The 13,477-nt window shown below is 41.0% G+C and overlaps 1 protein-coding gene across 3 annotated transcripts in view; it reads left to right on the top strand.

Moving 5' to 3' along the window:
* The first annotated feature begins 137 nt into the window (after positions 1–137).
* Positions 138–13,477, top strand: part of LOC106579170 (carnitine O-palmitoyltransferase 1, liver isoform) — a 49,642-nt gene continuing 36,302 nt past the window's right edge. The window contains exons 1-2 of one of the 3 annotated variants that reach the window (XM_082965871.1): positions 4,328–4,549; positions 10,572–10,717. In XM_082965871.1, coding sequence (XP_082821997.1) covers positions 10,624–10,717 — 94 coding nt within the window. In that variant the 5' untranslated portion in view covers positions 4,328–4,549; positions 10,572–10,623. Of the gene's footprint in view, positions 518–4,317; positions 4,550–10,571; positions 10,718–13,477 lie in introns of those variants that run through there. The other 2 variants (XM_045702562.2, XM_045702561.2) reach the window with 2 other exon arrangements.

The following is a 13,477-nucleotide window of genomic DNA, read 5'->3' as shown; positions in this document are numbered from 1 at the left end:
TCATGAGGAGTTGTAATGTAAACAACCAATCAGATTCCCCACAAGTGTGGGCCGCATGATCCTGCTCCGCTGCTCTAGGCAGCTCTGAATTCTCCTGCACTGGCAGGCTTGCCTCTGGCTCAAAAGGAAAGTGGAAAATTATTCCTGCGTGCTTTAATTGTTTAGTACCTTGTCCGTTCTTCATTGTTTTTCATCTTCCAATTTGTTTGGTCAACTTTTCTACCTGTTCTCCATGAAGTAGGCTCCCAGAGTTTTTCAACCTTGGTTTAGTACGGTATCTGACTGACAGCTGTTGTGATAATTTCCATCTGCCTGGAGCCTTCCTCCGATCGCCATTTTTTTGTTGAATCTTCTGTCTCCTGTGCCCAATGCTGCCTCTGGAATCTATCTACTTTGGATTTGCCTCACTATATCGCCATTGGATTAGTTGACTCTCCCTCAGCTGGTGAAATGGCCTCTCTCTCAGAAGCGCCTCTCTCGTTGGCTCTTCTTTGGTAGCTAACTCAGCCGTCAATCGGTAAGTCTCTGCTCTCTCCATGTTATATCTGCTGGATTTTTTTGGGGGTTCTCTGGGTTCCTGCCTGTGCTAGACTAGTTGGTGCTGTTCTCTGGCTTACTACTTAGCTATGTCAACTGTGGTGGTTGGCTAGCTAGGCTAGCTAGCAGGCTTAAATAATTAACTTTAGCTGGCTGGCTCACTTACTGCCTAAGATGACTGCATATACCAGTAACATGATTTGATAACTGCTTAGATGGCTTTATGTATTTCCAAAACGTTGGTTTACTTTAGTGTAGCTGTAAGCTAGGTGTTGATAGCAACTGGCTGATTCATGCAGTGCTAGTGTAATGTTAGCAGGCTGTTAGGGCTAATGTTTGCAGGCTAGTTGGCTAGCAACCTTGCAAGCTTATTTGTAACAATAAATTCATAAAGTATTTTCTTGTAAATTGGCAGAAAATGTCATTGAAACCAGTAGTCATGAGTGCAAACGATTTGGTTTAATTTGATGTTATACATTTAAGCTTACATTAGGAAATAGGCTGGCTTGCTAGGTCCTCCATATTATGTCACACCTTGCATTTTTTTTCCTGCATTCTATGGAATTCTGATCAGTTTTATGTAATTTCTAGAAAAACTGAAAAGTGAGGTGTCTCTTTTCATTGGGACTTTTGATGTGTGCACTAATGCAAATTCATATGTTACATGTGCAGTTACATTTATGCTACCTACCCTTTAATCATTGAACCCTGGGCAAAATGGGCATTTCCCCCATTATTGTAAGCGGTCCTGAGTACGCCTTTTAGTGGGCTGCATAGATATCATCGCAGTCTACACAGCAGCCCATAAGTGAAAGAATGACCATTCTCCTAGCAACAGGATATTATGCTGGCAGCACGATCGCTGATTTTTTTTAATATATTTTTTTTATAAGAGTCAAAATCAAATCAAATTTATTTGTCACATACACATGGTTAGCAGATGTTAATGCGAGTGTAGCGAAATGCTTGCGCTTCTAGTTCCGACAGTGCAGGAATACCTAACAAGTAATCTAACAATTCCCCAACAACTACTTAATACACACAAATCTAAAGGGGTGAATGAGAATATGTACATGTAAGTATATGGATGAGTGATGGCCGAGCGGCATAGATGGTATAAAATACAGTATATAAATGTGATATGAGTAATGTAAGATATTGTGTCCCTCTAAAAAGACAGGCTAAACTTTGGGAATATCCCTTTTAGTTTTGCACTATTATTTACAACCACCTTTGAAAAAATAAATGAATCATTTGATGTATTTTGTACCAGCATTTCTTTTGAAAGTTTACACAAATACTGGTATGTTGAAAGCTATTGTAGAGGATATATTTAAAGAAATGCCCTTTTAATAAAATACAAATATACAGTATGTTGTTGGAATTACTCAATAGAGTGTGCACAACTTAAATGGATCTCTTGTGCTAGGCAGCGGGTTTTATACAGAGTACTGGTGACTCCTTACTCCACCCACTCAATTCACTGCAATGCAATACACAGCATATGTTGGCTTGTAGAGATAACTTTTCTACCCGTCTCAGCTAAAGTGGGGTGGGAAAGACTCAGTAGGGTCTCTACTAACCAAATATGTGTCGTTTTTGAGGGGTACTGTGTTGCATGGCTTGCTGCTGGCTTTTCACTCCACCTCCTCCATAGCATATGATAGTGCCAGTGAACTTAAAGTCACACTGGACAGTTATAGCCATAGATATGCAATATATAGTTAGTAGCAGTAATTGCATTACATTCAATCTTAAAATGATGGATTCCTTCAGTCAGTATGGAAGAGAATTAAAGGATACACTACTTCCACTTCCAATACCCGGCATTACAGTATCTGGCAATGCATGGACTTGTGATGGATGTGACAATAAACTATGCATTTTCTCATCGGTGCCCACATTTTAGAAAACAGACGGTAGTAGTTGTGGCGTTTACGTGTGCTTATTCTCTAAAGCAGTCTTATTATAGGGCAATGTGAATACAATGGCATGCGAGAGTATGTTTTATTACAGCTATCAGACAGGAAATTACGACGTAATACATTTAAAACTCTACAGAAAATGCCTTTGCTGAGCTTGATAGATAATACATAGACGTGTTGATTATCTTTCAATCTTGTCTCTGTTATTGGTTTTGAAAACATGGTTGATAGGACTTTACAGTACACTGTTAACCTTGGTAGAAAAGCAACACAGAGGCCTATAACTTCTAAATCATTTTCTCTGTTGCTCTTCTGAAAGCTCAATTAAACTGTGTACTGTTAGCCTTGTAGCCTTGTTGTCTCTTGTAATACAGTGTAAACTCTACAAAAAGTGACTTTGCTGACTTTGATCGATAATCATGACAATATGGCTTGTAAATAATCTTGTCTCTGTTATTTAAACAAATAATTAGGCAATAGGCCTTTATTGTATACTGCAAACCGTGATAGATAAGAGGCACATATCGACCTACAAATTGTAAATCATTTTCTTCATTGCTGTTCAGAAAGTGTGATTATACTGTGTCCCAATAGCCTGGTTAATATTAATTCAATTTAACTTGGAAATAAATGAGATTTCGTTTGGATAAAAATTATAAACGTTGTTGTTGTTGTTGAGTGTGTATTGATTTCAGGATCATGGATAGTACCAGATCATTTAAACCTGTGTTACTTGATATGTAGGACACAGTTCCCCTCCAAAACTAATTTGGTTAGTAGAAACCTTACTGACTATTTCCCCCCCTTTAGCTGAGACAAGTATAAAAGTTCTCTCTACAAGCCAATATGTATCCCATGTACAGTATACTACAGTGTATTGCATTGGGAGCTATAGAGGGGGTGGATAACGAAGTGCTGCTCATTATGAACAACACAGTGCCCCTCCAAAACGAACCATATTTGGCTAGTAGAGACCCTACTGAGTATTTTCCACCCCACTTTAGCTGAGAGATTAAAAAAAAGTTGTCTCTACAAGCCAACATATATCCCATGAACAGTCTATACCAGTGCATTGCATTGGGGGCTATGGAGGGGGCGGAGTGAAAACCCAGCAGCAGGACCTCCAAAACTAAACATATTTGGTTAGTAGAGACCCTACTGAGTATTTTCTACTTCACTTTAGCTGAGACGGGTATAAAGTTATATTTTTACAAGCCAACATATACAGTGAGTACAACAAAGATTAGGAACACCTTAATGTTTTGTATACTCAGTGTATATCCAGTGTACAGTCAATTACAGTGTTATGCATTTGGGACTATAGAGGGGGTGGAGAACGAATCGCTGATGGGTATCTACGACACAGTCCCCCTCCAAAACTGACCGTATTTGGTTAGTAGGGACCGTACTGAGTATATTCCACCCAACTTTAGCTGAGACAGGTAGAAACGTTTTCTCTCTACAGCCCAATCTTCTCAACATACCTGTGTCAACATTGTATTTTTTTCCTTATTGGACTTAACAAATATTTTGTATTTGTTTTCATGAATTACTAATTGTATTTTCTTGTTGGCACAACAAAAGTGGCCATTGATTAAAATCAGTGGAGGCTGCTGAGGGGAGGACGGCTCATAATAATAGCTGGAATGGAGCAAATGGAATGGCATTAAACAAATGGAAAGCATGTGTTTGATGTATTTGACACCATTCCACTAATTTCACTCCAGCCATTACCACAAGCCCATCCTCCCTAATTAAGATGCCACCAACCTCCTGTGATTAAAATTCAATATCATTTGAATTACTTATCCACATTGCAATGTTTTGAAATGCGGGCTTTTATTTTGAAGGTTTCTTCATTGCCATACAAAGTGACGCCATTTGTGTTGCTGGAAGAATACTAGTAGAGAAGGAAGGTAGTTAACTACTTGGATGCGAGCAGAGAAGAGGAGGGTATTGGAGAAGGTCTCGACGTTTGCAACATTCTTTGGATGCCAACCGCTGTTAAATCTCATCAAAGAAGGTATCGACGTCACTACAGGTGCCTGCAGAGTTCTCGAATTTTCCGTCTTCCTCATAGATTCCAGGTATGCTAACGAAATGCCTGTACATCTTTTAAATTAATTTTTTTGTCATACATTACATATGTTACACAGTTCGAAGATCCACGCATATAATGGGCAGGGGGCTAGCTCTGTCTGCCAACGCTAACATTAATTAGAAAGCAATTGCTAACGTTAGCCAGTTGAACAAGAGATTATCCTCTCTGGCTAAACTCGGCTATTTTTTTTTTTTGGAGTCCATGACAATTAAAGTCGGCTAGCTAAGTTTGCTGGTTTAGTTATGATATACAAGGAGTTCAATGTGTCTTAGCAGGATATGCCTTTACTGCCTGCAGTTTATTAAATTGTAGGTTGATGGCACATTTGTTAGCTAACAATACGTGTTATTCCGCGTTAGCTACTCTAGCCAAGTCATTCTGGAAAAATACATGTCAGTTATGCGTGTCAGTGTTTCCGTTTTAAGCTCGTGAAGAACAAGCGCGTGCTAGTATGTAAAAGTAGCATCCATAAACGAGCTAGCCCTGTTAGCTAGCAAACTAGTGATTCGGCTTGATTCCGGTAAACCTGGTTGGATTGGTACTTTCTCCATCCTAATAATGATTAGCATAACTGTAGGTCACTCTCTGTAATGTAAGTTGAGTTCCTTGAATGCTTTAGTTACAGTAACGTTAGATCTGGCATTTAGCCAAATAACTAATGTTGCGGATGGGGTAGACTACAATCGGGGTTTTCTAAAGCTAGCCTGCTTTAGTTAGCTTCAAATTCCGGCTCAGCAGGCTTCATACGTACTACGACAGAGCCTATTGTTCGTCTGCCTGCCGCCACTTTTGGACTACAATGCAGCCGTTTTTTCTTCCTCTCGATATCAATACATTTCTGGGGAACAATTAAGTACCGTACTGTGATATGTTTTCAATTAAAATAGTAAGAATAAACAAATGGCTTCATAGGAAAGAGCAATTTTTCAAGCAAGAATTTTGCTAGGACTTCCAGGGAGTGGTATCAGTGGGGAGGGGAAACCCAACCTGGACTCAGGGGTAGACAACATAGTAAATGTAAATCCAGGATACTAAATTACCATATGTAATGCATTAATTTGTGGATGTCCATCCAGTTCGTATGATATGTTACGAATTGCAATTTGTACACTGTGTTAAGAATTTCAATATGTTAAGAATTAGCTAAATGTATGATATGTTAAGAATGCATTTTGTTGTGGCTAACACTAGCTGGGCTAAGGGTTAGGCGATAACTTTGTGTGTTTTATATAGCGTATGTGGACACCCCTTCAATTTAGTGGAATTGGCTATTTCAGCCATACCTGTTGCAGACGGGTATAAAATCAAGCACACGGCCATGCAATCGCCATAAACAAACATTTGGCGGTAGAATAGCCTTACTGAAGAGCTCAGGGGCACCGTCATAGGATGCCACCTTTCCAACAAGTGAGTTTGTCAAATGTAAGTGCTGTTATTGTGAAGTGGTAACGTCTAGGAGCAACAACGGCTCTGTCGCGACGTGGTAGGCCACACGAGTTCACAGAATGTGACTGCCAGGTGCTGAAGCGTGTATTGTGTAAAAATCGCCGGTCCTCGGTTGCAACACTCACTACTGAGTTCTGGAAGCAGTGTCAGCACAAGAACTGTTCTGACGGGAGCGTCATGAAATGGGTTTCCATGTCCGAGCAGCTGCACACACGCCTAAGATCACTATGCACAATGCCAAGCGTCGGCTGGAGTGGTCAAGTTCGTCGCCATTGGACTCTGGAGCAGTGGAAACGGGTTCACACTTCACCATCTGGCAGTGGAAACGGGATGAATCACACTTCACCATCTGGCAGTCCAACGGACGAATCTGGGTTTGGCGAATGCCAGGAGAACCCTACCTGCCCAGATGCGTAGTGCAAACTGTAAAGCTTGGTGCAGGAGAAATATTGTACTGGGGCTGTTTTCATGGTTTGGGCTAGGCCCCTTAGTTCCAGTGAAGGGGAAATATTAACGCTACAGCATACAATGACATTCTAGACGATTCTGTGCTTCCAACTTTGTGGCAAATGTTTGGGAAAGGCATTTTCCTGTTTCTGCATGACAACGCCCCCATGCACAAAGCGAGGTCCATACAGAAATGTTTTGTCGAGATCGGTGTGGAAGAAATTGACTGGCCTGCACAGAGCCCTGACTTAAACCAACGCCATCGAATACCTTTGGGAGGAATTGGAACACTGACTGCGAGCCAGGCCTAATAGCCCAACATCAGTGCCCAACCTCACTAATGCTCTTTTGGCTGAATGGAAGCAAGTCCCCGCAGCAATGTTCCAACATTTAGTGGAAAGCCTTCCTAGAGTAGTGGAGGCTGTTATAGCAGCAAAGGGGGTACCAGCTCCATATTAATGCCCTTGATTTTGGAATGAGATGTTTGACAAACAGGTGTCCACATACTTTTGGTCATGTAGGTTAAAGGGGAAGGGTTGGCTAACATGCTATGTCGTTGCAAAGTAGCTAAAAAGTAGGCTAGTAAGTAGCTGCTAAAGTTTTTCTTGATAAAATTCAAACACCCGTCCACCCTACTTTCATTTGTGCCTTCTTGACCTTCTGTCTTATGCAACCAAACGTAACATATCGTACACATTTTTGTGGGTCTCTGATTTACATTTACTATGTTACAGATAGTCTGAGACCAGCCTGGGAAAACTGAAAACTAGCTTTTATAGGCAAAGAGGTTTCGAACTCTTTCTTACCTACTTGTGTGTATGTACTGACATGTTTGTGTAACTGATAGATGAGCGAACACGCGTTAATGTTTTTAAATGTATGACAATTGTAAAGTCTTCTCTGGAATGTATTTTTCTTTGTGTCAGACCCCAGTAAGACGAGTTGTTGGCTAATGGGGCTCCTAATAAATAACAATTATTGGTCTATTAACTAATTTACTGCCTGGTGATGTCGCCAGGCAGGCCTGAACTCCATCCCACCAAATCTCTTCAAACAGCTCTTACAAGAAAAGGGCATAATCCTCAGTGTCACAATTTCACAGTATTATTCCAACCTCCTAGTGTGGAAATATATACATACACACGCAGGAAAATCACATTTTTGACTGCACTCATCCACATTTACTGAATTGGTTGAACAGTGCAGAAGAGAACTGCCCCTGATTGGAAATGCTGCTCAGGCATTTTCCCACAATGATTTTATTAAGTCGTATGAAAGTTTTGCTGTGCGTGTAGTTTTAAATGCATGCTATCATTACTAAATGTGTTAGGTTACGCGATAGGTATTTTAACATGACTATTTTTTCCCATTATAACATTTGATGAATCAAATATTTGAAGGTTAATTAACTGCACCTGCTAATCTGGCCTCGTTTGTTTGGCTTGCTCCTCAAGAAATGCTGGCTGCCATGACAGACGCAAGGTGTGAGTTGGCTTGGGGGTGTGGTTTGATGTGGGTGTGTCCTTGCCACCACCAAGACACCCATCTGTTAGAACCTTCTCCCACAGCTGGTTCCCCCCACTCAATCTTTTATTAATTTGTATTATGTGTCAGAGGAAAAACTGCTCAACTGACAACCGAAGTCAGACTGCAGGCGCCCAGCCCGCCACAAGGAGTCGCTAGAGCATGATGGGCCAGTTGAAGCCCCCCCCCCTGGCCAAACCATCCCCTAACCCAGACGATGCTGAGACAATTGGCCTATGGGCCTCCCGGTCAAGGCCGGTAAATACACAGCCTGGGATCAAACCGCAGGCTGTAGTGACGCCGCAACACTGTGATGAAGTACCTTAGACCTCTGCAGTCACTCGGGAGGCAACCCCCACTCAATCTTCACAAACAAATCTCCCACAGGTTGAGTTCAATAACTAATATGTCGGAGGAGGCTTTCAATAGGTCAGTAGCCTACAGAGTAATGTGAGACGAATGCAGTTGCTGAATTTATGTAGATATTCTGAACTAAGTGTTTTGATAACTTTCAAATATAGTAACAGATCCATGTAGAATAAACCACCTTTTACATAATATCATAGCAGTGTTCTGCTAATATAATAATGTGCACATTTCTTCTTTCATTGTCATTCCCACCCAATACAGATACAGTGCTTATCAGCATTTTGTCTAGTGGTAATGAGCAGAGGTTAAAGCCCTAAACAAATCCATGACTAACTTGTCTGGGGCCAAGTTAACCTCCACCTTTTATGTAAGAAAGTCATTACCATCATGCTTTTAGGGAAATAGGCTCATTTTGTACCTCACATTAAACTGCAACTTTTGACCAATTCCAGTCCCATTGCTTAGGAGGTCTGGGGTCCTCTTTTTATATATGACTAAGTCGCTCTGGATAAGAGCGTCTGCTAAATGACTAAAATGTAAAAAAAATGGTGAATATTTTTTAATTTAAGGACGTTCTACCCCCAAATGTATTGAAATGGGCCCAATAACATTGGTTTGAAGGATGTTAGAGGTATTTTAACTTTGGACCATGCATATAGCCAGTGCATGGTCTACATGATCAGATGTTATATTAGCGATATGCATTATCAGCTGTAGCCCAACTGATGAATCATAGTGGCTATAAAATGTACATGGGCTCAAGCTTTTACCCCATTGGACACATCTTGATTGTTATTATAAATTGTTTATTATTCACTCAATTAATTTGTTTCTATTACAAAGCCTTAATCATCCCTTCATAGATGACACTGTCCCTTTTAAGAGCTCTGCTTAAAATGCTGGTTGTAAAACTGCATTTGTAAAAGGATGCCTCGCGCTCAATTGAAGGAGTAGAGAAATAAACGTGGTAGCAATGTAATCGGATCCCGTCATTTTATATACAAAGGAGGAAAAACTGCTTTCAAAAGTGCGTTGACTGCTTGTCAGAATAGATTTCCCTCCTAAGGCTCTCGCAACTTGACTGTGCCTCTGGAGGCATGTTTATTTCGCCTAGAACGCAACAACAAGCAGACTAGGTAAATAGGCCAACTGTTCTACTATGGGGTTGTCGGATTTTTGTTTGAACAACGTTACACGGCAGAAATATTAGCTTTGGGAAGTTGCATCCTGCGGGATAAAGTATAGGCTTTAAATGACTTTGCCAGCAGCTACTGTAGGCTACACATCTCTGAGTTAAGCGCTGCTGTGGTGTGCATTATAGACTATTTGAATTCCCTTCATCTGAACATCGGCGTGTCAACAACAATCATTCATGTCAGTTCAGTGCACACAGGGTAACAGAGAAATTTAAAATATTTGGGAATATACATTGAGTATACTAAACATTCGGAACACCTTTCCTAATATAGAGTTGCGTCTTGTAAAATTCCTACATTCTCCTACGTCGCTCCGCCGCACACTCCACTGGCTTCCAGTTGAAGCTCGCATCTCCAAGACCCTGGCGCTTGCCTATGGAGGAGCAACGGGAACTGCCCCTACTTACCTTCAGGCTATGCTCAAACCCTACATCCCAACCCGAGCACTCCGTTCTGCCACCTCTGTTCTCTTGTCCCTCCAACCCCTACAGGAGGGAAGCTCCCGCTCAGCTCCGTCAAAGATATTCTCTGTCCTGACACCCAAATGGTGGAACAAGTGTCCCCCTAAAGTCAGGACAGCGGAGTCCCTGCTCATCTTTTGAAAAAGTCTGAAACCCTACCTCTTTGAAATTCACTGCTCGACAGGGACCTTACAGATCATTAGGTGTGGGGTACAGAGATGATGTAGTCATTCAAAAATCATGTGCAACACTATTGCAACTTTATTATCTGACTTGTTAACCAAATGTTTACTCCTGAACTTATTTAGGCTTGCCATAACAAAGGGGATGAATACTTATTAACTCAAGACATTTCAGCTTTTCATTTTTGAAATGAATTTGTAAAAACAATTTCACTTTGACATTGCGGTATTGTGTGTCGCCCAGTGACAAAAGAAATCTAGATTTCATCCGTTTTTAAATTCAGGCTGTAAAACAACAAAATTAGCCAAAAGTCACCGGGTGAACTTTCTGAAGTCACTGTAGCCATCTTAAGATGAATGCACTAATTGTATGTCGCTCTTAGGGCTGACCCCGATTGGTCGACATGTATGTATGTCTAGCAGTGGAAACGGACCATGGAGTTAGTGGACTCGCCCTTTAAATTCATGGCGGGAGCGCTTCATTATGTTGGGTGGAAATGTCCAACAGATCTCAACTCATTAAAAGGAGGTAATCGCCACCAGCCGACCTCGCTGCTTTCTCTCCCCCAGCTCCGTCTAATCCAGACATTGTGTGCAACCACAAATCAATGTAAATCCACCAAATCCTATTTTTCATCTGAACTATCTGTTGCGCTCAGGAGAGCGGGCAGTCAGTTATTGTTTTATAGTTAATTAACACGGAGCGTGGCTTGGAGCGCACGCTTTAAACCTGTTTTATCAATGGTATCACGGCCCTACAGATCATCATGGGACAATTATGCCATTTATATATGGTTAAAATGTAACGAAATGATATGTACATATGAAGATAAACCTGGAAGTATGAAACGTAATTATTATTTGTTGAAATGTGAGTCAACTGAGTGAGATCCAGAACTCGAGATTATAGATTGAATAATTGATAACGGATCGATTTATTTGCATTATCATGATTTTAATCGGTTATGATCCTAAATTGCTCAATCATCCTTCATATTGAGCTGAATTACATTAATCATGAATGATTTGACTTTTGTGATTTGGTGAATTGCATGTTATTCTGTTTCCATTGTTATGCGGCACACAACTATCTAGTAAATAAACCACTTTATGCCTCAGTCTCCTCTGTCACCTGACTGTGACCTCCTTCACGATCGTCAGTCATCCTACCTGTCTGGCTACACACACAGATTCCAAGAATCATTCAATGGTCCTTGAAACCAGATGATCACTGAACCAAATACGGAGAAAGGGAATTGGAGAAGGAAGAGTTGTCTCCACTGGAAGGGAGTGAAAGATGAGGATAAAGATGAAGGGAAAGTCCTGGAAAGAATAAAAGCTCCAGGAGCTAAGCCTAAAGCACCGAAGCCGGCTTCGTCCTCAACCAGCGCCAGGAGAACCAGGCAACGAACAAGCAGACGACCACCTGGTTATCTTAAGGTTTATGTGGTGGAGTTGCCCCCACCAAAGGGCAAGGCTCAAAGCAGTGAAACAAGCTTCAGCGGATATAGTTGATTTTTATTAAAACACATAATGTGGGTCCTATATATGGAAAAATACATGTTTAAAAAGGTTCCCTAGTTGCTCTGGATTAGAGCGTCTGCTAAATGGCAAAAATGTAAGTGTAACTTGTCCTACTTTTAGTCAATTTGACACTAGAATAAATGTTTCACTCTTAGCGACGACATATAGGCCTTTTTTCTAAGGAATTAGTTGGTTTTTGGGGCAGTCGTCTTCCTCAAATGAAGGGGGATGAGGCTATCTTTGCAAAAGGGAGGGAATCTGATTTCATTGGTCCTTAACTCACAGCTCAGACACTTTTATCTGAGTAGCCTGCCCAGGAGCAGGTTAGTTCTGAGAGATTTGTTGCCGTAGAAATGTACCTGGCTAAAAGGTGAGCCACTTTCTTGGTGTTATCCCGAGTTGAACTCTTTTGACCAAAGTTACCTCTCTAACTCCTCAAACCAGGTATGTAGTATAGGGGCTCTTGTCCATGAACTTGAGAAAAGTTAGGTCATCGTGACTGAACCGCAGTTGGCCTTTTTATCTCCCATGTATTGTGTTCTACTGTCAGTGGTTGTATTCCGTTATAATGCATGTTGTCTAAAAGCTGCTGAAAGTCATAGTTATTTGTTCAAGTTCAGAATTTCTGTGGTTTACAATGGAGGTGTCCAATTATTTTGGCTGTAATTTATCTGGCTGTCAAAGAAACACGGTTTTGGAAAATATCATTCTGAGCTAGCCATTGAAGTATTGTCCACAGTTATAAGGGAATCTGAACAACCCTTTAACTGGAAGAAAATATGGGAAGAATATCATGTTGGCACCCTGCAATCCGAACCATCAATTTATATGTTTTTAAGTTTATTCACAGACTGTATTTAACACCAAGGAAACCGTTTATGATGAAATTGGCCCCAACTGTTCACTGTGCCCTCTAAATCAGGTAGACACATTCCTTCATATGTGGGAGTGCCCTGTACTTAAATACTTCTGGGATATAAAGTTACAAAATTCATTTCGAAGTGCATGAATGTAAATATTCAATGCTTTGCATCGACTATGTTAACGATGATCGCTCCTCCAATCTCTCAATAAATCAGAAACGGCTACTGCTGGCAGGCAACACTGCGTTTTAGATGGCACACAGCTCCAGAGTTCGCCACTGGATACAGTTACTATTAAAGTTCTAACATGAGACTTATTGACTAAATGGTGGCAGTCAAACAATTGAGGCCTGGACACACACTTGACTGTAAAATAATCTCTGCTAAAGCCCAACATACAAATATATTTTGTTTGTGCTTTATAAAAGGATTTGCCTACTTTGATATTTTTTTTGCTTTCAGGCCAACTGGGATGGGGTGGCTGGGGCAGGGCAATCGTGCTCAAACAGTCAGTGTGTTCCGGTCCCCTATGTTGACTGTGTCACTATGTTTTCTAGCCTGTGGGAACACTCACCTTTTACCTAGTTTACACCACGCCCTCCCCCATCCCTCTCCTCCCTGCTGTTCCACTGCCTGCTTGTTTTCCATCTGTGTGTGCTGGAGGATAGAGGGGTGAAGTGGGGGAAAAAAGAGGGAGCCTTTTGTTGTTTGAAGAAGTTCTTGATGTAATGGGATAGAAGAACAGTTGCATGTTTTCTGCTGACTGCGCTTGCATTAAAAATGGAAAACGTACAGCAATTTAGTTTTTTCATATTCTCTCTCTCTCTCTCTGGATCCATTACGCTGTCACATCCGATGCCAACGTTTTTTTTCTTTCTGAAGTAGTTGGCTACTGTAATCCA

Source organism: Salmo salar, chromosome 19, assembly GCF_965601325.2.
Source record: "Salmo salar chromosome 19, fSalSal1, whole genome shotgun sequence".
NCBI lineage: Eukaryota > Metazoa > Chordata > Actinopteri > Salmoniformes > Salmonidae > Salmo > Salmo salar.
This window is presented reverse-complemented; position numbering and strand designations above follow the sequence as displayed.